The sequence below is a fragment of the Phascolarctos cinereus genome, unplaced genomic scaffold (assembly GCF_003287225.1).
Source record: "Phascolarctos cinereus isolate Bilbo 61053 unplaced genomic scaffold, phaCin_HiC Scaffold_5;HRSCAF=322, whole genome shotgun sequence".
Taxonomy (NCBI): Eukaryota; Metazoa; Chordata; class Mammalia; order Diprotodontia; family Phascolarctidae; genus Phascolarctos; species Phascolarctos cinereus.
Window position 1 is genome coordinate 348,473,137 of NW_027555958.1, and position 26,549 is coordinate 348,499,685.

Consider the following 26,549-nt stretch of genomic DNA (forward strand, 5'->3'; position numbering starts at 1 on the left):
AGATGTCCTTCAAAGCAACTAATAACTTGTTTTTTTTGGGGGGGGGTTGTTTTTTCGCTTTTTGGTGAGGCAGTCAGGGTTAAATGACTTGCCCAGGGTCACATAGCTAGTAAGTGTTATGTGTCTGAGGTTACATTTGAACTCAGGTCCTTTGACTCCAAGGCTAGAGCTCTTTTCACCGCACCACCTAGCTGCCCCTAATAACTTGTTTTAGTGATAGTTTCATCCCTCAAAGGAAAAGAAGACGGATATAGAAAGGACTTTTATAATTTGCTTGGAGTGGATGGCTTAATAATAACTAACCACAAAGAGAAAGCAGAGCTGCTCAATATTCTGTTTCCATATTCTTGGCCAAAAAAGTAAGACGAGAAATAAGCATTTATTGTGTGTCTACTATGTGCCAAGCACTGCACTAAGCTTTACAAATATTATTTCATTTGAGCCTCACCACAATCATAGAGAATAGTCTTTGCAGTAAAAATTACTGAAATGGTTAACAAGGAGTCGATGCCCCAAGTAAATAAGGTTTAGTGAGGGAGCATCCCTTTGGTGAAGGAGTTGCCTTTGATCAATTCAAGTTACCTATATTCTCAGTTACTGCAAGAACTTGCAAACGTAATTTTTGAGATTTTGTCAGTAATATATGAAAGATTTTGTAAAACAAGGGATGTGCCATGGAGATAAAGAAGTGCAAATATCTTAATTTTATTTTTTTTTAAGGAGGGAGAGGAAGAGAACAAAGTCTGTTAATTATGAGCCAGTGAACTCTACTTTGATTCCTCAGGAAATTCTAGAATGTATCATTAACAAGATGACTGTCAAGCATCACAAAAGAAAGTGTGCTTGCAATGGGCAAGGATAGCCAAGTTGTCATATGAAAGAGAAGGAATAGCCTTGATTTCTCCAAACGAATTTTCTAATTATCTGTTTGGCCCCGGAGAGCAAAACTGGGAGTCAAGGATGTACAAAAAGCAAATGCAGACTTGATATCAGGACAAACTTCCTAACCATGAGAGCTGCCCAAAAGTGGAATGGATTACTTTAAGAAGTAGTGGATTCTACTTCATTGGAAGTCTTCTGGTAGAGGTTGGATAACAGCTTGTTGAGTAAATTGTAATGGGGATTTCTTTTCAGGCATGAGTTGCCCTAGACTACTGCTTAAGTCCCTTCCTACTCCAATTTCTGTGATTCTGTATTTCTCCGTGGTGTGGCTGTTCCTTGGTAGAGTCTCAGATGCCATATTGTACTGTTACTCTAGAAGCAGTTAGTTGATGCTTTAGTTTAGTTTAATTTAATGTAATTTAGTTGCTCCAGGTTTCACAATAAGAAAGGACGCATATTAAATTGAACATATACTAGGTTGTATCAAATAATGCACTATCCTCACCTTGCTCTCTTCCAGCCCATTAAGATAGGGTTGTAGATAAAGTTGGGGCCAGAACATGAACCTTGGGTAAGTCCCATAAATTCCCCATCTCTCTTACTATAAGCTACTCTCTGCCTAGACTCTGCCCTGCTTGTTTGTTTTGCTGAATGTTTATGGGTCCTGGTTCTCCAGAGACAACCCAATATTTAGGTATCCCCACAAAGTGACTGTGCTTGGCCCCAGGTTGCAAGTGTCACTCCTGACCAAGGGGTAAAATGCAGAGCCAAGAGAGAAGGCTGATGTCCAGCTTGGTTTGAAAAAAGAGTCGAAACTATTGTCGTTGCTGCAGATGGAAATTATATATAGCACGTGAAGAAAAAAACCAATATCTAGTCTGTTAAAAAAAAAACTCATACTTAAAACTTTTTAGCCTTATTTTTAGGCCTGTGCCTCAGATTGGTTTTTCAGAACTAAACCAAACTAGCATAAAAATTTTATAATTGTTAATTTTAATTTGTTTGTTCTAAAAGTCTGCCCTAGGGCCTCACTGTGGCATGGACGTGACCACAGCCAAGTTCTTAATGACTATGCCAACTAATCACAAGGTTTGGCAGGGCCCATAAATGTGGGAAGGCATCATGCATGAGCTAAGTGATGAATGGTACATCTATTAGCCAAGTACAGGGAGACCTGTCACCAGACTGGTTGCAAGAGAATGAATGCTGTAGTCATGGGAAATCTCAAAGGTCCTTCACTAAGCCATAGAGAGATTGGAATCTGCATTAGTAGAGGGAAACCTAACAGATTAAGATGGCTGGAAATTATAATAGCTGATATAGAGTGGTTTAAGTTTAACAAAGCATTTTACATATACAGCAGTCATCCCTTCCACACTGTGATGTTCCCCAGCACAGTTTTGATATATCACAGGTCAGTAAAAGAAATTAAATTGGAATTTTGGAGGAGTTTTGTAGAGACCACAGAGAACAAGCAAAGGCCAGCAGACAGCACAGAAAAAGTTAGCAACTCAGAAATGCGTAAAATATATGTATGGTATTGTATAATATCAACATATTTTATCAGTTAATACCATAATAATTCAGACTTCTTTTCTAGTTTGAAGGGAGGGACAAAAAATTTTATGTGGATTTTCCAGAATGCCTCACCCCTCACCCCTGTGAGGTGGAAGGGCTAACTGAATTTTTTTTATTTGCTACTCACAATAACCATTGAGGAAGGCAGCTACTGAAGATGTTGTCCCCATTTTGTAAATGAGGTAACAGAGATCAGGAAAGTTAAGTGACCTCCCCATGATCCCACAGCTAGTAAGTGTCAGGAATAGGATGAAATCACATATCTCTGGTATACCGAAATATTTTAAAATGCAGACCGTTAATAGAGCAGCAGCTAGGTGGCACAGTGGATACAGCTTTGGCCTTGAAGTCAGGAGGACCTGAGTTCCAATCAGGCCTCAGACACCTGACACTTACTAGCTATGTGACCCTGGGCAAGTCACTTAACCCCAGTTGCCTCACCAAAAAAAGGGGAAAAAATGTAGACCATAATAATTGCTTAATTAAAAATAACTCTAAAACTTAAAAGACAATAAAATTGAGAAGACAATAATTATAACAATATCTAAAATCCCTTACTGTGATCATTATTTTAATTTTGTTGCAGGAAGGACTAGAATTGAGTCAGATAATAGTGTGGACAACAAATGAAGTCTTCCTTGGATATTCTCGCTTAAAATTTTACTTATTAACAACACTTGGAGACCTCATGAAAATTCTGAATCTGAAAGAGGAGTTATGGAGAGGATTTTCTATACGTCTTGCTACTTATACCTCAGACCCAACTGGTGTTGCTTTGTTGTTAGGCACGACTACACATAATAATTATGATTCGCTGTATTTAGTGTTCTATGACGAGGATTCAACTGAATGGCGTTTACAAGACTTTTCATTGTCTTTGCCTAGTGGGAAAAAATTGGGTGCACTATTCATGTATTCAGCATTGCCAAATTTTGTGATATGGGATGACAAACATGTCCACTATAGCTACCAAAATTATTCAGAGAATGGATTTCTGCGGACATATCTTGGAAGCATAGATCTGACAACGGCAACAAATAGCACTATTCACCAAGTTTTTATAGGTTAAGTATTTTTATCTTGGGGGAAGATGTGAACTAATGATTCTACTAGATAAACCGTAAGAACTTTCTTATGAAGAGGTCAAAATTTTTCAAGGTAATTACTACAATCTATTTTATGACATCCAAAGTTTCAATGAGATTCGATGTTTTCTCTATTATTTAACAACAGAACTAAAAGTCTAAAGTGTGAGCTTATGCTATATAATAGTAAATTGAAATTCATGAAAATTGGTTACTTTTTAAATCAGACATTTATATCAGTCATCAGTCAGCACATTCATTTAGCACCTACTGTGAAGTAAAGATTCTGCCTTCCTGTAGCTCCCAGTCTAATTGAGAAAATAAAGCATGTAAAAATTCAGTATTAGCAATAACTTATTTAATATTTGTAAAGTGTTTTCACTCCCCAAAACTTTATGAGGTAGATAGTGCAGTTAGTATCCCCATTTTACAGAATTGAGGCATAGAGATTCAGTGGCATGCCAAGGTCATAAAAATAATAAGTTTCAAAGCAGCATCTCTCCTAATCCCAGGTCCAGTACTTACTTATATTATGCTACTTTTTGTTGGAACACATGTGTTGACATCTAAGTATTAAAAGGAGTGGTAGAGGGGGCAGCTAGGTGGCGCAGTGGATAGAGCACTGGCCCTGAAATCAACAGGACCCGAGTTCAAATCCAGCCTCAGACCAAACACTTGACACTTACTAACTGTGTAACCCTGGGCAAGTCACTTAACCTTAATTGCCTAAAAAAAAGAGAGAGAGAGAGAGAGAGTGGTAGAGATAAGTGTCATACAAGTTCAGAGGAAGGAGATCATTATGGTTTGAAAGAGGTCAAGGAAGCTTCATGGAATAAATGGATCTAGAGCTAGTCCTCAAAGGACAGTTAGGATTTGTGTAATGTAATGGCATTTAGAGCCATGACTGACCCTGACTTTAAGAAGCAAGTAAAAGATCTCGGGCCAAAAAGGCAACTCTTCTTCATGTTCTTCTTCATGCAGTAATCCTTTCCAGGAAGCCAACATGACCCAACTTGGCAAAACCCTCAAAATCTCACACAATACTGGGAATTTTTGACTCTCTGAAGTTAGCCTCCTAATCTAGCTGCAGACCTAGAGCTGGCTACATTCTAAGCAGTCAGTGTCTGGAATGGTTAATTGATGATGACAGCTTTTTGTTGTATGTAACACATGGTTTTGCCATAGTTTGACATTGGGGGAATAGAATCGACTTCAAACCAGGGTCCTTACCAAGGGAATCAGACTGGGAAGTCCAGTTGAGACAATAGAATGTTACTGAGTATAAATCCAAGAACCACAAACTAGGAATATCCAGCCAAGAATCAGCAACTTGGATTCAGTAGCAAGAAATACGGGTTCTGGCTCTCAAACCAACTCACACTCTGTCTGCTTCTAGGTTCCCTGAGATTGCCTACTACCCTCCACCCTCAAGCTTTCACTTTTCCTATGTGGAGACGTCTAAGATCTCAGAAGCACACCATTTAGATATAGTATCTGTCTAGGCTCTGTTCTTGTGGTCCCTGGATGCCAGAATCCCTCTGTGGGAATGCTCATTCTTGCTGGATGGATGCACAGTCTTGGAGTTCCTATCTCTGCCCACCACCTTAACCCTTCAGTCTTCCTATGCAGTGATAAATCAAGATTCATCCCTGCGTCTTCCCCACACATACCTCATAGTAAGGGCCATAGTGTTTAAAGAATATTTTATTATGTCTGGAAGTTTCCCCACAATGAATCTGTAGAAGCTGAGGGGAGGGAGTGTCTTTATATCTATAGTGGCATGTGACGGCTTCTTCAACTCTGTCTGTGGATGTCCATCTCCAGGCTTTTCCACCTCATTCTAGTCTGTAGCTTCTCCTCTGGCTTCTTTCTTCTCACTATTCACTCCCTGGTCTACTCCATGTAGTGAGATCACTTGCCATTTCAAGGTATGGCCTCTCCATACTCCAAGGTATGGTCCCCTTGGGACCAGCAGGCTGTTGAATTGCTCTTTCTCATCCCTGAGCCTCATTTTGTACATACAGTGTCTTCCCTCCAATGACCCTAGACTTGAGTACAGAATTGCAAAAGTACAGAATTGGAGAGTTAGAAGGGACTCTGGTAGTGATGTAGTCCAATGCACAAACCAAAGGACGTCCACTATAACATACCCCAAAACATACCTGGTCTTCCAGGCATGTGCTTGAAAACCTACAAGAAGGGGGATCCCCTCTACCCTTGAGGCAGCCCCTTCTCCTTGGGCCCTGCTCTCATTGTTAAATTTACCTCTTTTCCCGTTGTTCCTGGTTTGGCCCTTTGAGGCCAAAAAGAACCCTGATCCCTGTTCCACACTATAATCTTTCAAATACACTTAAAGGCAGCCATCACGTGTCCCCCCCCCTGGAATTTTTTCTAAACATGCATAGTTCCTTAAGCCAAACTTCACAATGTTATGGACTCAAAGCCCTTCACTACCCTAGTTGCCTTCCTCTGATAATCTCTGGCTTTTCGATGTCCTTAATAGCTTAAGGCTATTATCATGGCACCCAAAACGGAGATCTGAACAGCATAGAGAGCAGTGGAATTATCTCCCTATTCTTAGATGCTCTGCTTCTTTTAATATAGCCCCAGATTTTATTAGTTTTTCAGTTGCCACATCATACTGCTGACTCATATTGACCTTGTCAACCACTGAAATGCCTAGATCCTTTTCAAAGCAACTGACCTCTACCTATCTATTCTTCCTCTATCTCAGACTCGCAAACTTGATTTTTTTAATGCTCAAATACAAGCGAATTTCCTTCTGATTGTGTGTCATTGTGAATCACCAAAAGTGGGAAGCTATTGTCATCCATGTTGCTAAGTTTAATGGAGATTCATTTTCCCTAGCAACCGAGTACAGAGAGGCAAACTGCGAGTCCCTCTGCCTTCTCCCTAGGAAAATCAGCTTACACTTTGAGCATAAGTAACAAGTCTCTGCAAAATTTCCTCGATTCTCTGTAACAGTTGAGATTTTCAGCCTCATTTCTTGAAACTACATATAAATATTTACAACTTCAACCCTAAGAATATGGCTAAGACTATTTAGAGCTCATTATCACTTTTCAGTAACTTGACAACCTTACATAATTTCATTTCCTTTGTCTCAACACTCCCACCTTTTAGCCTATTTATTTTTTTCACCCATTTGTCACCCATTCTTCACCCATTTATTTTTTCACCCATTTGTCCCATCCACCAATCTCTTGAAATTCTACTCTCCAATCCTTAGCATAGTGGATAGAGCCCTGGGACTGAGGGTCAGAAAGACTAGAGCTCAAATCATTTGTCATTTATTGTCAAATCGAAGTCATTTCTTCCTTTAAGGTCTGTTTCCTCATCTGTAAAATGAGAGATTTGGACTTAAAGGTCGGTGAGGTTTCTCTCTGCTCTAAGATGATGATCCTATGATCCTCCTTCTAATCCTAATCTAGCTTCCCACCTCATCAATTCAACCGAAACTGCTCTCCACAAAGTTATGTAATCTATTAATTGCCAAATGTAATGGCCCTTTCTAAATGGCCTTTTCTTGATGCTCATCTTTCTTGATCTCTCTGTCACCTTTGATACTGTTAATTGCCCTCTTGTCCTTGAAACTATCTTCCTGGGGCAGGTACATGGCAAAGAAGAAGGAGGAGGAGGAAGAGTAGGAGGAGGAGGAGGAGGTGCAGGAGAAGGAGAAGGAGGAGAAGGAAAAGAAGAAGAAGAAGGAGAAGAAGGAGGAGAAGGAGGAGGAGAAGGAGAAGAAGGAGAAGAAGGAGGAGAAGAAGAAAGAGAAAGAGAAGGAGAAGGAGAAGGAGAAGGAGGAGAAGCAGAAGAAATTTCAATTGTCTACCCTCTCTTCGTTCTCTTCCTACCTATCTGACCACTTCTCAGTCTCATTTCCTGGATCCTTTTCTAGGTCACACCCTCTAACCATACATGTCCCCCAAGGCTTTGTCCTGGACCTTTTTCTCTTCTCCGTCTATACTACTTCACTTGGTGATCTCATCAGCTCCCATGAGCTGCTTATTATCATCTCTATGCTGATGATTCTCAAATTGACCTAACCTACTCACATCTGTCAGCTGACTTCCAGTTCATCTCAGCATGTTCATTATATATGTGGAATGTTGTATTCATTTTTAGACATCATTGTGTTATTAGTTTCATTTAATTGTTTTACTTTGTTACAAGAAATCTCCCACTGAAAGAGAGTGTGTGTATTCAAGAGATGTTATAAAGGCAGTGTGAAAAGATCAAAATTATTGTTAGCTCTGATTTCTGCTGTATTGATTTTACAATGTAATTGATTTTATGTGGCATTGATTTTTTATAATTGAGTTAGTATCTGCCTGAACTCACCTTGCTCAGGAATCCAGTTTTCCCTCAGAGTTAGTTTAAAGGCATAATTAAAAGAAAAGGTTCTTATGACTCATACCATTAGTTTCTGGGACATCTGCTTGTTGTCTCTAAGCTTTAACCAGCTTAACCTGGTGCCATTCCCCAAAAAGATATGTGATCTGTCCTTGCCTGTCCTTGTGTAATTAGGGGAGATTTGATCTTCTCCAAGGGGACAGCAAGCCTGGTAGTACTGATCTCCTAGCAAAGATTACAAGAGGCAGATGAGTCACACAAAACAATTAACTTAACTGTCAGAATGACATGATTAGCTTTACCTAAATAGCAGCCCACTTTTCTTAGGATAGCCAATTGTAATGTTCCAAAATGACCCACTTCTCTGCTGCATGTCAATAAAAACAGTGATCCCCTTCTCACTGGGGTTACTGGCTTTGCTGAAGTGACCAGCATGACCCACTTTGTTAACAGTTATCCACGTCACTGGTTAATAAACTGATCTGGCTATGAGTCTGTACCCCAGTCTATCTTTTTTACATTTACTCATTAGAGTAGAGGCAACAAAAGTTGGTGCAGATTGGATATGTTGGGTAAATAAAAATTAGGGATTCAAGATGACGCCAACATTGAGAGCCTGGTTGATTGGGAAGATGATGGTACCTTTGACAGTAAAAGGAAAGTTAAGGAAAGAGGAGGATTTGGAGAGAACGATAGTGAGTTCAACTTTGAACATGCTGAATTTAAGATGTCTGTGAGACTGCACAATTCTAGATATCCAACAAACAGGTATGCAAAATGAAAAATTAGAAGTCAGAAGAGAGGTCAGGGCTGGACAAGTCAATCTGGGAATCATTGGCATTGAGATGATTTTTTAATCCACAGGAGCTAATGAGGTCACTAAGTGGAATGATACCAAGGGAGAAGAAGGCACAGGACAGAGCTTTAAAAGATACCCACAATTAGTGAGCATGGCACAGATAAGAATCCAACAAAGGAGACTAAGGAGTGGCCTAATAAATAGGAAGAGTACCAGGAGATAGTAGCATCAAGACAATCTAGAGAGAAGGTCAAGCACCAAACAAAAAAGGGTGATTGATAATGTCAAAGATTACTAGGAGGTCAAAAAGAATGAGGGTTGAGACAAGGTCATTTAGTTTGGCAGGTAAGAGATGATTGATAACTTTGGAGAGAGCAGTTTCAGTTGCATGATAACGTCAGAAGCCAGACTGCAGTGAATTACAAAAAGAGTAAGAGAAAAGGAAGCAGAGGCATATCTATTCTGGAATAATTTCTCAAGGAGTTTAGCAACAGAAAGGAGGAGAAATATAGGATGAAAACTAGTGAGGTTAGCTGGATTAAGTAAGGCCACTAGGTGGCATAGTATATAGAATTCTGGGCCCAGAGTCAGGAAGACATGGGTTCAAATCCAGCCTCAGATACTTACTAGATGTGTGTTCCTGGGCAAGTCCTCTAACCTCTGCTTGTCTTAGTGCCTCAACTATTTATAACTGGGATACTAATACCATCTGCCTCACAAGGTTGTTTTGAGGATCAAATGTTACGATATTTGTAAAGTGCTCAGTACGGTGCCTGGCATATCAAAGGTACTATATAAATTCTTACTCCCTTTTCTTCCTCCTCCCATCTTTTTTAAGAATGAGGAAGACATGGGAGACTTAATTTTATTGTATCACAATTGGTAATGATGTGTTTAGCCTTTTTGCCTTTCTGCATTTTGTTTTTGATGATGATGCCCCTCTGTAACTGTTGCTCTGCCATTGTTCTGGATAGGATGGCTGGATTTCTTGTTGAATGGTCACTTTTAAATAACAACAACAACACTGGATTTGATAGAGCAAAACAGCACTTTCAAAGGTTGCTTCCAACAAGGTTTCTCACATACTTATGTCAAAATCATACGCAATCTTTCCAAAGATATAGCAAAGATAACTGTTTGACAACCCTCTGTTTATGAAGGGAGGAATAAAATAGGGATTCATGTGTTTGTCAGAGGTGCTATCCCAGCAAAGAGTCCAAATAGAAAATGAATCTTAAGGGCAACTAGGTGGCATGGTGGATAGAGCACCGGCCCTGAAATCAAGAGGACCTCAGTTCTAATCTAGCCTCAGACCCAACACTTGACACTAGCTGTGTGACCCTGGGCAAGTCACTTAACCCCAATTGCCTAAAAAAAAATCTTAAATAGATGGTATAAGGTTGCCCAGATGATGCCACTGTCTGCAGAAGACATTGTGCTGATAGTGTCCACTACTAAAACACTGGATCTGAAATAGAAACATATTCACTCAAAAGAGTTTATGCAGTTGGTTAGATATCCTATAGAACTGCTCCAAAAGTACACGTATTTATATATGAAGGTATGTATGTGTGTATGTAGAGAGTCATACACTGGACATATGTGTATGTTTGTATATACATATATAGACATTGTATGTATTGTGTGCTGGCTATGTATGCACAAATACATGCATGTATTGTATGCATACACACATGACAAACAAGATATATGTATCTATCGCTTTGCAGACTGGCTATGCCTGGAGGCCAGAATTGAATAGAAAAGTGATCTGAAACAATGGCCCATTTTTTAACAGTATTATTATGGTCATAGGGCAGGTAGGTGGTACAGTGGATAGAGTGTCAGGCCTGGAGTCAGTAAGAGTCATCTTCCTGAGTTTAAATTTGGCCTCAGACACTTAGGGTGTGTGACCCTGGGCAAGTCACTTAACCCTGTTTGCCTCTGTTTCTTCCTCTGTAAAATGAGCTGGAGAAGGAAATGGCAAACCACTCCTATGTCTTTGCCAAGAAAACCACAAATGGGATCACAAAGAGTCAGAAACGACTGAAAATGACTGAACAACAAATTGTGGTTGTGCTGTATTACTTCAAGTCATGGAACACTATAGTGTCTGAAGAATTCAAGTTTTGTCAGCCAATGGGTAATAGACAGGCACATGGAAGCCACTTGTAGCCTACAACATATTATCATCAAAGTATTACCCAAGAGAAGCAGTGTAAAGCACAGCATGTCACCAAAGATCCGTGTGACTGGGAAGGAAGTATTTTCCTTCTAAGAGGATAGAACTCCACTCCACTTAGGCAGGGAAGAACTTATCATTGGCTTCCAAAGTTCCATGGTTCTTCTCTTCTTTCTCTCTATAACATACTATATATGTACATATATAGATGTATATAAAATATCTCTCCAATCTGGATCCTGGATCCTTTTCTTTTTCCTTCCTTTGTTTTTTCTTCCAAGCACATTTTCCATTTTTTCAAGGAACACTTCATTCTCCTTGGTAAGTTAAAGAAAAGTATTCCCCCTGACTTTTCCACCATGTCTATGATATAAACCAAGGTTCACTTTGTGCATAAATACCATCAGAAACACAGATGAAGAACAGTCCTCTGCACATCACTAAAATATTCCCCCAGCACTCCATACTTTCTGAAACAGATATCATCAGTTCTTTGACCCTCTTACTACCTTGTCTCATCACTGCAACAAACTACCTATTTATTTGCCCCACCTGTTTACTGTACAAGGACTTGATGCTCCTGGACAAGTTTTTTATTTGTAATGCATTTTCCCTGTCTTTTCCCTCCGATGCTACTTGCCATGATGTATTTGGTTTCCTACCAATACACACCTTAATGCAATCAATAGCTGCCTTCAGTTGCTGTCTCTGAGATTCTAAGTAAAAAATCATTGTTCACCCACTTTCTCTTCTCTCCTTTTGTTGTTAGTAAGATTTCAGACTTCTTATGTCAACTCATACTTTGCCTCTTAGTTATTTCTCACACCTTTTGAACACTAACGAGCTCACTAGGTGAATACATTCCCAGCCAGAAATAATTTCTCATCTTTGTCTTTTTTCCTATTTACGCTGTCACAGATCTTGAGAATAGAAAGGGACATCAGCAGCCATCTAATCCAACCTATACATGAGATAAATTTCTACAATACCTGACAAGTGGCCTTCCATCCTCTGCTTAAAGATCACCAATAAAAGAGACACCTAACCTCTCAAGACAGCCCCTTATTTCTTTTGGATAGCTCTAATTGTTACAAACTTTTTTCCTGAGATCAATCCTAAATATTCCTTTTTGCAACTTAATAATAATGATAATAATAACAATAATAGCATTTATATAAAATTTTAAGGTTTGCAAAATATTTTACCTACATTATCTCATTTGATCCTCATGACAGCCCTGGGAAGTAGGTAATATTATTGTCTCCATTTTACTTTATCCATGATCATACAGCCATTGGAGCATAGGCAGGATTTGAATTCAGGTCTTCCTGATTCCAGGTCTAGCACTCCAGCTACCATGCCACCTAGGTCCCATTCATTTTTTTCCTGCCCTTTGGGGCAAAACACAAGTCTGATTCTCCTTTCAAATGAAAACCCCTCAAATACTTGAACCACAGCTATCATGTCTCCACTGAGTCTTCTCCACTCTCTAGGCCAAACATTCCCACCTCCTCCAACTGATACTCATATAACAAAGGCCTTCACCATCCTGGTTGACCTCTGGATGCTCTTCAGCTTATTAGTCTCCCTCTTCAACTGTGATACACATAATGGAACAATATACTCCTACAACTAGTTCTTCCATGTTGGTGAGAATAAGATCAGGGATAGAATGTCCTTTGGTTAATTCTTCCACCTTGTAAGGGTTAAAGTGATCATTAAGGCAAGTCAAGAAATGAGTAGCTGCTCTGCTTCTGTCTGTGAGCCCTAGCAGATGTATGGCTAGTTGAAAAGCCTCATCGTGACTATCTCATGGCTCTGTGCTAGGCTTATGATCCATTTGCCGAATGACTCATCTAGTACTTTCTGTCCAAGTGGTCTACTGTATACTCCAAATACAAAATTACTTGTTTTTCCCTCCTTTGACCTTCATCCAAATATTCTCTATCGCTCTTCCTCCTCCTGGGTTTCCTATAAAAAATTATCCAGAAGCATCAGGTCTTTGTACAAGATACAGATGGGGCAAATTAATAGGTAGTTTGTTGCAGCAATGAGACAAGGTAGTAAGAGGATCAAAGAGCCGACAATATGAATTGACATAAGCATTAATATATAATGCTATCCCACTAACCCTCCTTTATTATCCTATTTCTTTTGAATAAGGTAAACCCATACAGAGCCATATGTTAGTCATTGATTGAATTTCACCAAGTCTCACTGGTATCTGTAAAGTCAAATTTTCCTTCTTGCATTAGAACTTCTAGTACCTCTTCATCACCCAAACTTTGAACATTTTTTGGCAACATTTGAAGTCAGGGTTGGGTTTTTTCCCCCCTCTGAACATATGGGTATTTTAACTGTTTTTCCCCCTTCATTGAAGCCACTTTCTGTCATCCAACTTGATAGTTATATATTGACAGCTTTCTCATTCCCCCCAACCCTTTTAGTTTTCCCCATTCCTACAATCTCCACCTCTCTCTTACTCCAGTTCTATCAAAAAGATATCCTAACAAATAGATGAACACAGGAAGAAGTAACAATTGTTTCTACTGACATCTTTGAAACAAGCATGAACATGGTCAAGGATTAAATGGCAATAGGAAGGGGAAAAGAGGTAGCCTCCATTCTCTTCTAAGATATAAACAGCTCATTAATAGTGCCTACTGGATGTGAAGAGGAGATTGGAACTGTTACTATATATCCAACTTCTCACATTTGACTCCTGCTACTGCAAGAGAAAACCTCCATGGTGAATGGGAGACTTCCCTTGGCTTTGTGTTATCACAACTTTTTAAGCTTCTTTGAGGTTCTTCAACATATCAGTTTAATACTCAATAGATTAAATGAAGATCTTATCTGTCACAGATAAGTTGCTGATTTTTTTTCAAAAGACATCTTGCATATATTTAGTTTTGGTGTCTTTAGGACATTTTTTCTTACAGTGTTTTGGAGAGGAAATTTAACATAATTCTGCCAAGTAATGGCAATTGAACTGGGAATTATAGGCAAACTGATAAGGGGGAAATCTTAGAGAATAAATATCCCAAGAATGAAGAGATAGTAGGAGAAAAAGACAAAGCATGAGAAGGATACTGAAGAAAAGAATGGGGATGAGTTTGAGTAGGAAAAAAAGGGGAAAAGAGAAAGGGAAGCAAAGACTAGAACAGTGGGTTAAAAAAGAGAGAGATTTTCCTATTCCTATATCCCTTCTCAGAGTCTTCCCAAACTGCAATCAAACAAAAAGAATCATTGAACAAAGTTAACTCTGCTATTGAACATTTCAAAGAATCTTGTATTGTTTTTTAGCATATGCACAGAAGACAACTTTGTATAGGAGAATTTCCTAAGCAGCATTTTACTGCTTACCAAGTCAGTTGCTTTCTTATAGTCAACACACAATAAATATAGCGGATTTTCTATGCTCTATAACGATCAGTCAATTATAAAGATGTGCTCTGCTACAGAGAATCATTTCCCACAATCTGAATGTTCCCTTTTCATATTTTCACTGAAGAAATCTTTGATGTACATGTAAATCATTCTTATAAGGATTTAAAAAAAGATGAAAGCGTAGGCAGGTAGGTCAATAAGTATTGATATTTGCCTTTTGAGAGTATCAGTATTGTCTATGACTTTTGTCTATTTTAGTACCCTTCTCCTATTAAAGAAAATAATGGGGGAGGGAGGAATAATCAGTTGTTCCTATTAATGTCTTTATAACAAGACTGAACATGTTGAGGATCTAAAGGGAATACTCAAGATGGGAAACAGAAAAAGGCTTTTTTCTCCGCTAATTCAAGGAATTACTCTTTAAAAATATGCACTACAAGAAAAGTAAAGCTAGAGAAATTCTAACTTATTTTCTCTCTCTTTTTCAGATTATTATGGGAATGGTGTGATAAAAATGTACAACAATAAAATGCTTTATTTCAAACTTGAAATTAAAGATGTAGCACTGCTACATGACTGGGCTAACGAGAATGACAATACTTTAGTTTTAATGAACCCTACGGGGGAGCTGTTTCTTGCAAATCTTAATTATGGCATAGCAAAATCTTCAGAATATCCAATAATGCTGGAGTTATATAGTTCAATTTTTAAAGAACAAACTATTTGTCCATATCTGTTGTTTGAGAGCAGTATTGTTGTAAGCAATATTTATCTGGACAAGAGAGATGAACTGACGTTCTGGGCTCAAGTAATCTATCGTGAGAATCTTGGTGTGTATCCTATTGTGGAAATCTATGGAAGAAAATTATTAAAGGAGAAGAGAGATGTGAGCTATGAAATAGCCTTGGGAATTTGCACTAAAAATCTGGTAAGTCAGATTCAAAATTTTCAAATATCTATCCTTTTGTTTATTTCTTCAAATAGAAAATTGTGATTTAATGTTTTTTCCAGAATCATATATATGAGTAGTTTGAGAAAGATGTCATTTTCCACTTATTCATTCAACACATTTCATAAATAATATCATAGTAAGCATCACAGATACCTGTGATACCTATCCACATCTTCAGTCCTACTCACATGCTGTTGAACTAAGCTGGAAAAGTCATAAAATCATTCTAGGTCCACTTTAAGTTCAGGTTACATAATCTCACACGCAACTTCCCTGTGGCAAGGCAATGAGTTCACTATACCACTCCCCACAGCAGCTCTTTCAGACCTTTTCATCCTTTCCCAAGTCCCCCACAGCTTCCTCTCCCCTCTTCCCATCCTCTATGCTGTGATAAAAATTATTTGAGGATTCATTAAATAGGTATTGCTCCCAATCACCAAATCAACATGTAGAGACAGATTTTGTTTACACTGTAAACACATCTTCTAATACTGTAGATTTTATTTAAACTCAGTGTGCAGACTCAACTATATGAAAAAAAAATAAGTCAGAAAGCCCAAAGCATCAGATTCAGGAAACTTATATAGAATATGAATATTGTAAGCAGCATAGAAAAATGTAATTTTACAGAAAGTAAGAGAGGAAAAATATGAGTACATGTGTTGGGAAACAAATAACAAACGGGGGAAGATATAAGCATCTGTCTTGTAATTAAAGCAGGAGCTGTGGCTTCTTTCCTAGCCTTGACTCTGCAGGTGTTGTGGCCTTTGAACTTTCAGTAACAATGTCTGGAAATTCAAAATACAGACTGGGGCAATGTCCTCTTCTTATGCCAGTGGTGGAAAGAAGTCTGAGCCAGAAATCATCTTGCCAGTGTGCAAAAGCATAGAGATGGGAGAGGAACAAGAAATCCAATTCGGTTGGACCACAGAGTGCATGAAGAGATATAGTATGTAATAATCCTGGAACTGTAGGTTGGCTTGGGTGGTGAAGAGCTTAAGTGCCAATTGAAAGAATTTGTATTTGTTCCTAGAAATGATATGAAGCCAGTGCAAGGCCCTCCCTTTCAAGGTATGGGCACTTGTATATTATAGTATAAAATAGAATATAAGTACATAAGAGAGGTTTGAGTGAGATGATGTATGATAGTTTTTATCACAGAATCTCAGAGTTGTAAGGAACCTCAGGAGTCATCTAAATCAATCCATGTTTGTTTGAACAATAATGTCCTTTACCCCCCTGCTGACAAGTGTAAGACTCTGTAATTGTGTGTTATGAGCTTGCCTGTTTAGCCATGATCTGGCGATAATGATTAGTATCATCAGTGCACAAATAACTGGAGTGATCAGGCAGGCATGTGTGCCCTCTTTTCCGTTCTTAATGATCTTGTAACCAACAGCTGACATTTGGGGATGCAGTAGTAGGAAGAAGCACAATAAGTTCTGTCCTCATATGTACATCCTCCCAAACTCCTCCAAACAGATCCACAAAATGCACCAGACTGCATCCTGATTGGAAAATTCAAGTAAAATTAGTCTGAATCATTTTTCCAGCCCAGGTCAAAACAGAGAGACAGACAGGTGTGTGAACACCAAAGATGAGACATAGTCAGTGTGGGATGTAGAGCATTCCAGCCCTGGGAGATGCTGAGCACCAAGGCAAGAAGAGGTTCCAGATCCGAAATAAAGGCACCTAAATTTGTGCAGAATGCAGGGACAGGTGCCCAATGACAGCGCTGTCATTCAGTGCCTGCAGGTAATAGATCTATGAAAGACTGACAATGACATTCCAGGGTGAGAGTCCAGAGCCTTGGACTGCGTACAAACTAGTCCTGAAGCAAACAGTGTGCACATACTTCACAAGTAAACAGGGTTCTCAGTTCCAGCTTCTAGCCCAGCCTAAAGCTTGCAGAGGAATAACCAGGGCAGGAATGTCAAACAAAAGGGAAATCTACAATTCTGTAACTATGTATCAGCAGAGCTTCTAACTGGAAAGTCATAATAATAGTGACTGGGTCCAGCAGCAGTCTACTGAAATTTAAACTAAGCAAGCCTGCAGTCATATTGTTCAGACACAAACCCATGCCAAGAACTTGCACAACTAAAATAGGGTAGGATGGAAAGCAGAAATAAAATTTTGCCCTGCATCAGATCACTTTGGAAGCACTGAAAGCTTTCAGATAACAACTCAATACCTCTAAGTAAGCAACAGGAGAACCAGGCTAGACATTCCTTCCAGAAATATGCAGAACCTGGACCTAGCATAAAATCCATAAAGTCTAGAAGTAGACTCAAAAAAAAAAAGACTATTTTGGGAGCACTGAAAATCTTGCTAACCCCTAGCCTAAGCTATTCCTGAGATGCTGGAACAGCATAACACTTAATGCCTCCAAGAAAATGGCAGCAGGACCAGCCCAGACATTCTCTCCAAAAGCTCAAAGAGCCTAACCTTAAAAATGTAGAGCATTACAAAGCTAAGAACAGATCCCTGAGGTTTACCTGTAGAGATCTCTATGCAGGTTGACATGGATCTATCAATCTCTGGCCTTTACAGTCAGTGATTCAACCAATCCTCATCCATATAACTCTATTTTATTTTTTCCATATCTTCCCAACTAGTCTGCAAGGACTTTGTCAAATATCTTGCTGAAAGCCAGGAATAGTATGCCTATGGCATTCCCCTAACCTATTCATATATAGGAACCCTATCAAAAAGGAAATGAGCTTAAGTTGGCATAACTTATTTTTGACGATCACTGTTTCCCTTACAAAATGTTCAAACTATTGCTTTAATGATGTGTGGTAGAATTTTCCCATCAAAGTCACTCTGTAAGTCACATCAAAATCAGTCTATAGTTTGAAGGATCCATCCTCTTTTCCTCTTTGAAAATCAGGGCATCTACCTATCTCAATTCTTACAATTTGTCTCCATGATATTTAAAAGATAACCAAAAGCATATCAGCATACACATCCCCTAGTTCTTTCAGTTCTCTGAGATACAATTTACCTGAACTTGCTGACTTGAAATTACTGAAGGAAACTAGGTAATGTCTTACCATTTCTTCATTTCTCCCAAGATCCAATTCTTTTACTATGTAATGGGAAGTCTGGAGTATTGTGAGGAAACTGGCCAATAAGGACCCAGTCATTGCTGCCTATGTAAAACATGCCTATTGCCAATGCACACAAAGGTTAATGAGCATACTATTCCCTGGCAGGTGAGGAAAAGCCTTTTCATAGTGGCTTCTGAGCTGGAACTTAGTGTACCTACAAAAGGTTCAAACAGATTAATGTTCTCAGTTTTTGAGTAAGAAGGCAGAAGAAATGCTGTGTTCCCCGTAGCAACATGGCAGCCGTGGTCAGCTGAGACTACCTTATCTCCCCACCTAACCACCCTCTGGCCATGAACTCATGGCACCTCTCTTTTTTTGTGTTGTCTTTATTCTTTCATAATCTGAGGTGAATATCAGTGATAGAACAGACCAGGTTATGCCTCTGTGAACTTTGAAAGGTCAAAAGAGTGATCAAAGGTCCCCTCAGTATTTGAAGCCGTTAGCAGCAGCAGCCATGCCTGGTGAGCAGACCAACCTATTTGATGCAGACCAACACTGAATTGACCCGGTAGCTGGGAGACTGTGCCCTTCAAGAAAGTCAGCAACTTATCCATAGAGTACACCACACCCGGAAGTGAACTGAGTGAGAAGAGTGCTTCACTTCAGTGGCTGGGCACAGGGAGCCAGAGGACATCCACAGAGACTGCACAGACCCAAAGCCTGGGAGGATGGCAGTGCTGTGTGAGTGCATGTACAAGGGCTGCACAAGCACCAGCAGGATGCAGGACATGTTGTCCATAGGCTCTGAAGTGCTCCAAAGTATTCCAGTGTGAAGATTACTAAGGTGGAGAGAATCAGCATTTTGGAAAGAGTGAAGATTGACATGTCAACTTTTCATTCTTTCTCTTGAAATTCTTGATATTCTATTTCTCTATATTAATTCCATTATTTTTTTCTGGTTCTATGAAGTAACCCTTTAACATTTTGGTACCAGATAAGTAAATTAATTTGGGTAGCATTATCATTCTTCTCTGAACCTCAAAGAATAAGACTCATACTGTTTTATACATTAAAGAGAACAAAGACTATCGACAAAATTTACAGGTTTCAGAGAAAATTCAAATTCAGAATATCAACAAATAAAAGGAAAAACAAAGGAGTGACTATTTTTTAACTTCCTTCAATAATTTACCCAATATTTATTAGCAAGGTCAAGTATATGTAGTTAGAACAAAGAAGCACTTTAAACTTAAAGTCACATTCAGAAATCTTAAAGCATCCTTCAAAGTAAGGGCCACTGCTCAACTAAGAAATAGGAGATTTTTTATTTTTATCAGAATTCATTGTTCTTTGAATGTTTGACAGAATTTACTTACACATGCATCTGGACTTTTTTTTTCTTTTAGATCTCATGGACAACGTCTTTTTCTTAAATTCTATCTAAATTCTCTATTTTTTTGTTCTATTAATGTGAGTACTTTGTTTTTATAAATATACACCTTTTTATTTGTTATTAGTTTTGTTAGCATATAATTGGTCCAATTTATCACTTTCTAACACATTATTTTATTTCTTCATTTGTGGTGAATTATTCTTTTTCATTTTTTATATTGGTTATTTGCTTTTCTTTACTCATTTGAAAAATCAGAATTAATGTATTTTAATAGCTTTTTCAAAACCTGGCACCTAGTTTTATTTTTCAGTTCAATGGCTTTTTTACTTTCAATTTCACTGGTCTCTTCTTTGATCTTCAGAATTTCTATTCTTGTTTTGAGGGGTTTTTTTAATTTGATACTTTCTCTTGTCACTTTTTTAGTTGCATATCCAGTTCATTGATCTGTCATTTCTCTTTTGTTGGTGGAAGTATTTAGAGTTAAATTTTCCCCTTAGGACTTTTTTGGCTACATCCCAAAAGTTTTAGTTATGTTGCCTCATTGTTGTCTTTTCTTTGATGAAAGTATCTATTGTTTTTCTCATTTGTTCTTTTACTTACCTTAGAATTAACGTAGTTATTCTCCATTTATTTTTTTAATCCTTTCTGCAAAAGTCTTTTTTTGATTATAAATTTATTGTGTTGTGGTCAATAGTGGATATATATAATATTTATGCCTTTCTGCAGTTGTTTGTGAGGGTTTTTTATGCCCTAGCCTAGAACTTGGTCAATCTTTGTAAAAGTGACATACACAGCTTTTTAGATATAGAAACACACACACACGTACACACACACATTCCTTTCTATTCCCATTCCCATTCAGTTGTCCCCATAGAGTTATCATATCTAGTTTTTAAAAATCCTATTCGGGACTCAAACTTCTTTCTTGTTTATCTTTTTATCACATTTATCAAGGTCTAAAAAGCTATATAGAGGCCCCTATTATTACAGTTTAAGCAACTATTTCTCCCACTAATTCCATTAATTTTTCTTTCAAGTACTTAGATCCTATTCCATTTGGTGAATATATATATATATATTCATACCTACACACACATGCACAGATATATAGTGCTGATATTATTTTACTCTCTATAGAGCCCTTAAGCATAATGTAATTTCCCTATTTATCTTTTAACCCTATCTTCTTTTATTGGTTTCTTGTCTAAAATTATGTTTGCTACCCTCTTCTTTGTTGAGTTCACCTTGAAACATAATAACTTTTTCTTCACCCCCCATTTTAGGTCTGTGCAAACCATTATACTTTGAGTATGTTTCGTCTAAACAACATATTGTTGGATTCCACTTTTTAATCCAGTCTGCTATCCCCTTCAGGTTTATAAGCTGAATTTATCCCATTCAGATGCACAGTTCTAATTATTTATTGTGCATTTCTCTCCATCATAGCCTCTTTCACTTTTTTTCTTTTTGCCTCTTGTCACACTCTTCACAAAGAAGACAAAAGTGGAGAAAGAAAAGAAATGTGATCAACCCTGGTGACCTATAATTGACGTCTCCCACCACTGCTCTTCCTCTCTTCCCCTCATGCAGACTGATCATCAGTTCTTGCCCTTACTTTCCTTTATGATCCATCCTCCAAACCTGAAGTTTGCTTTACTTTATGACTATTCATTTTCCCAATCTACTCCCCCCCCACTTAAACCTCACTCTTCCCCTTCTCTCTTCCCTCTCCTGTTTTTCTGTTACATTTAATATATTTCTACACCAAACTTTGTGTTTAATCCTCTTTTTGTCCAGATAAGCACAAGGGGTATGTGTTACCTATTTCCTCTACCCCTTCCTTCATATTTTTTATTCATTTATTCTTACACATTCTAATTATGAGTTCTACCTCCTCCTTCTCCTCCTCCTCCTCCTTTCTTTCCTAGTGTATTCTTTTATCCCTGCAGCTTCTTTCCTGTTTTAAGACCATTACAAAAGAACAATAACACACACATACATATATACACACACACACACACACACCCTCTGTCTTATTTAACTTCCTCTATGACATTCGAAGACATTAAGGTTCTAAAGAAACCTGGTTCTTTCCCCTCTATTAAAATGTAACCCTTGTTTCAAAGAGCCAATTTCATGTGACTGTCCTCATTGGTGAAGATCAATGTTCCATGTCTTCATGAGGGCAGAGCTGGTGAGACTTAGAGAGAAGAGTGATTCTGGTCTTCTGCTTTCCAGCTTTCAGAGAGGTGCATGATTCCAAACTTTCTTCAGGTCCCTGTGTGGCAGGTGAAAGATGAAATGACTAAGGAAACAAAGATTCGATTTTTCAAGTATATCAATTTATTAAACAATGAATGCCAGTTTCCTAACAAATTGGGACCAGTCCCCTTCTTCAGCTTAGGGCTAGACTCTGAATACAGGAAGAGACAGACTTTTACATAATAAAAACAATTAAACAAGGACAATTAATTAAAAGGAAGCAATACAACATTAGGTAATCTGACCTCTAATTGGATGAAATATTAGGGAACTTTCCATGTTGGGAGGGGGAGAATGAACAGGTACAATTCCATGAAATCAGAAAAAGAGGTATCCCACTCCCCCCACAAGTGCCTGTGACCAATCAAAGAAATATGGAAACAATAACTAATTGATCACTGTGGGGCCTGTTTTCAGATAAGATATATGGGTTACTTAAGATATACAATTGTGAGAAAACTCCTTGTGTCAATCTTTGGATCTGGTTTCTGGTCAGCATAACCTAGGTCCTTAGTGAAGGGTCAGTAGGTGGACGTGGTCCAGCTTCCCAGCCACATAAAGCCACATTCAAACAATACAATAAGGTTTTCTCCCAATTCCCACAATTGAATAAAGTTTTCTCCCAAGACAGAAATTGGATTAGAACTATAATTGAATAGAGAGGGAACTAAGCTAGCTCCAGAATTGAGTCACAAAATGGAGTCTGTGTGGTTCACTCAATTCCCACAATTAATCATTTGCTGTATTAATCCCTTCAATTCCCTCCCCTGGAGATAGAAGTATTCTGGGAAGAAGCCAATAAATAGAGGAGCATACTCTTCAATCATGTCCCTATTTCCAGCTTACTACTCTAAGAGAGTCTAGGGAATTTCTCCCAGGGTAAGATCTGGTACTCTCTTTTGTTGAGCTGAGTTATCTCACTTCCAATATATAGTTTTGGGCCCTCCTTCACTATTAAAAGACAGCAATTAGGAGTGCAGCTTGAAGCTAAAAAGTACTTCCCCTAGACTAACAATATTTAGAGAGGCAGATAGATATGGTTCTATCTAAGGAAAATAGAATAGCCATCCTCTGGCCCCAGTCTCCTGCTTTCCTTCTAGGCAGGCATAAAACACCTGCCTTGGAGAAGGGTGGGAAGAAGAGATTCTAAAGATATCTATTCTTGCTGCCTCACAAGCTACATCTAGACAGACCCATGTGGGCACACATAACCTACATGGACAGAATAAGACTGTCTCCCACACATCCCTATAGAAATGTAAGAATTTAGTTATCTTACAACCCCTTGCAATTACCAAAATGTATTTACCTTTCTAGATTTATCTGGATTCCTGTGTTTGCATTTTAGAGTTTTTACTCAACTCTGATCTTTTCATCGTGAATTCTTAAAACCCATTTATTCGGGGGGGAAGAATAATAATTCATATTCCAAAATATACTTTCCTTTATAGTGTTAGCTGAAAAGTTTTTTGTGATCTTAACTATAGCTCCTTAGAACTTGAAATCTTTCTTTCTGGCTGATTGGAGTATTTTTTCAGCGACCTGAAAAGTTCTGGATTTAGGTTTTGATGTTCCTGAGAGTTTTTATTTGGGTGTTTCTTTTAGGAATTAATTGTGGATTCCTTCTATTTTTCCTTTGCCCTCTAGTTCTAAAAGATCTGAGCTGTTTTCATTTATTATTTCTGGAAATATGTTATCTAATCTTTTTTTTTAATCCCTAGAGCCCCCATAATTAGCTATGTGGATCCCTAGTTAGCAGGAATAATTAGTTGAAAAAAGGAAGATACTTGATGGTCTACTGGGGAAGCAACTCCCCTGGAGTAGAAGCTAGCCATCCCCACCAAGTGTGAACCCAACTGCCGTGTAACTTGCCTGTAGAGCAAGCGAAGTCACACAAGCTGGGGTAGCAAGTCTCCCCTTCAGGGAAAGATAGGAGGAAGCATGTGCTAGGCAAGACCAACTGCCTCCCCTCAGACCTCAATGGAGGTATCCCAGGACCCTGACCTCAAGAGCTTTGGGAATATCAAGGCCCTCCAGGTCACTGGTGCTGCTTCCAGTTCAGATTCTGTAACCATCATTGATGTGAGAAATCACTGTGAAAAAGAGTGCCTACCATCACCATCACTAACTTCTGACCAGCTGCTTTCAATTGGCAAGTAAACCCCAGAGCTCTACCTTACTTCCAACCCTTTGAAGCCATAATCCTGGGAAGCAACACCCATGGAGATGTGGCCTGGCAAATGCTTCCGCAAATACTGCAGCTATGTTATATAAGACCCAAAAAAGAAAATCTTTGGCATTAAAGTCACTGGTAGTGTCAAGTTATTCAATGTTAGAAACGGATATGATTTATCAGTGAAAATTACATTACAAGGGGCAGCTAGGTGGCGCAGTGGATAGAGCACTGGCCTTGGAGTCAGGAGGATCTGAGTTCAAATCCAGCCTCAGACCAAACACTTGACACTTACTAGCTGTGTGACCCTGGACAAGTCACTTAACCCCAACTGCCTTAAAAAAAAAAATCACATTATAGAGGATGCGTTACCATTTGCTTTGCCACTGTACCCTAAGGGCTATGGGACCTTTCCATAGGACTTGCACCTAAAACCTTCCATATACGTTTCTCAGTAGGCTTTTTTTTTTGTATCCTCAACACTTAGTACAGTGCCTGGCACATAGTATTTAATAAATGCTTCTTTCAAATCCGGCCTCAGACAAAACACTTGACACTTACTAGCTGTGTGACCCTGGGCAAGTCACTTAACCCCAACTGCCTAAAATAGAAAAAAATAAAAATTTAAAAAATGCTTCTTGATTTGTTTCCCTTATTATAATGTAAGCTCCATGAATACAAGGACTGTCTTGCTTTTCTATTTGTATCTCTAGCACTTTGAACATAGTAAATACTAAATAAAAACTTTTTCTTTAATTCATACTGGGGTTCATTCCTCTCTCACTGTATAAATTTTCAAATGAATAGAAGCATAGGGCATAAGAGAATAATGGAATTAAAACTCATAGACCACACTTTATGATAGCAGTTCTTAAAATTTTTGGTATCAGAACCCCTTTACTCTCTTAAAAATTAGTGAGCATCTTCCCCCAATAGCTTTGTTTATGTGGGTTACATCTGTTGATACTTAGCATATCTTATGATGATGATGATGATGATGGTGGTAGTGATAATGAAGAAAATGGTTTTGACTTTACAGCCTCACTGATGGGGTTTCAGGGTCCCAAAAGTGTCCCCAGACCACACTTCAAGAATTATTGCTCTAAGGATGGTTTCAAAAAAACCTAGGAAGATTTATACGAACTTAAAGGGAAGTGAGCAGAATGACAAGAACACTGCACAAGGTTATAGCGGTATTGTAGTGATGATCAATTGTGAAAGACTTAGCTGCTCTGATCAAGATAATTATCCAAGACAATTCCAAAGGACTCATGATAAAAATGCTATCTACTTCCAGAGAGAGAACTGATGAACTATGAATGCAGAGTGAAGCATACTTTTTTTTTACTTTCTTTATTTTTATTGTTTTCTTTTGTTTGTGTTTCAACCCAACATGGTTAATATGAAAATATGTTTTGTATGACTTCACATGAATAATTGATATCAAATTGCTTGCCTTCTTAAGAAGAGGAGAGGAGCATAAGAGGAGAGAATTTGAAACTCAAAAAAATTCTAAATTATTTTTTTTAATATACATGCAATTAGAAAATAATAATTTTTAAAAGAATTATTGTTCTAAAATCTAGTCTAACAAGGCAAGCACCACCACCCTCTAAAAAGGGTGAAGTTAGAGGTTAGAGATGTTAGCCAGTAATTATCATTTAGATAGAACTTTAAGGTTTGCAAAGCAATTTATAAATAGTGTCTCATTTTATCCTCACTACAACCCTGAGAAGGAGGTGCTATTATTATCCCCATTTTGCAGATGAGGAAACTGAGGCAGCTAACAGTTGAGTGACTAACCCAGAGTCACACAACCTGCATGTGTCTGAGGGTATATTTGAACTCAAGTCTTCAAGCCTTCCTGACTCCAGGCCCAACACTTCACCACCTAGTTGCCGATATAGAAAGCTTTCTGAAAATGAAAGAGAGCATTGTATACAGTAATAGCAATCTTGTTTTAAGAACAACTTTGAATGAATAAGTTATTTTGACTATTATAAATACTCAAATTAACTATAAAGAGCATTTGAAGACAGACACTATCTGCATCCAGAGAAAGAACTGATAATAATTTTATATATATATGTATATATGTGATATGTATATATCATATACACACACATATATGTATATGTGTGTGTGCATATGCATATATACACACCTATTTGTGTCTAATGATAGCCATTTCTAGGGCGGGGTGGAGGGAGGATAGAAAAGAAAAGAATTTTAAAAAAGAAGTTTACATGATAGTTTTGTTGCATATTTGAAAGGAAAAGTAAATTGTGCTTAGTAGATTTGCCATTTCATTTACAATCATCTGTTTTATTATGTTATGGAAATGCTTGTTTAATTCCATAAATATATAGTAATATAAAAAAATAAAAGGGAAAAATATTTTTAAATTTAAAAAAAAAAAAGAAAAT

The 26,549-nt window shown here is 38.1% G+C and overlaps 1 protein-coding gene across 1 annotated transcript in view; it reads left to right on the forward strand.

Annotated features, from left to right (window-relative positions):
- Positions 1 to 26,549, forward strand: part of CATSPERE (catsper channel auxiliary subunit epsilon) — a 177,575-nt gene that overhangs the window by 104,737 nt on the left and 46,289 nt on the right. The window contains exons 10-11 of the mRNA XM_020982097.2: positions 3,047 to 3,524; positions 14,779 to 15,218. Coding sequence (XP_020837756.2) covers positions 3,047 to 3,524; positions 14,779 to 15,218 — 918 coding nt within the window. The remainder of the gene's footprint in view (positions 1 to 3,046; positions 3,525 to 14,778; positions 15,219 to 26,549) is intronic.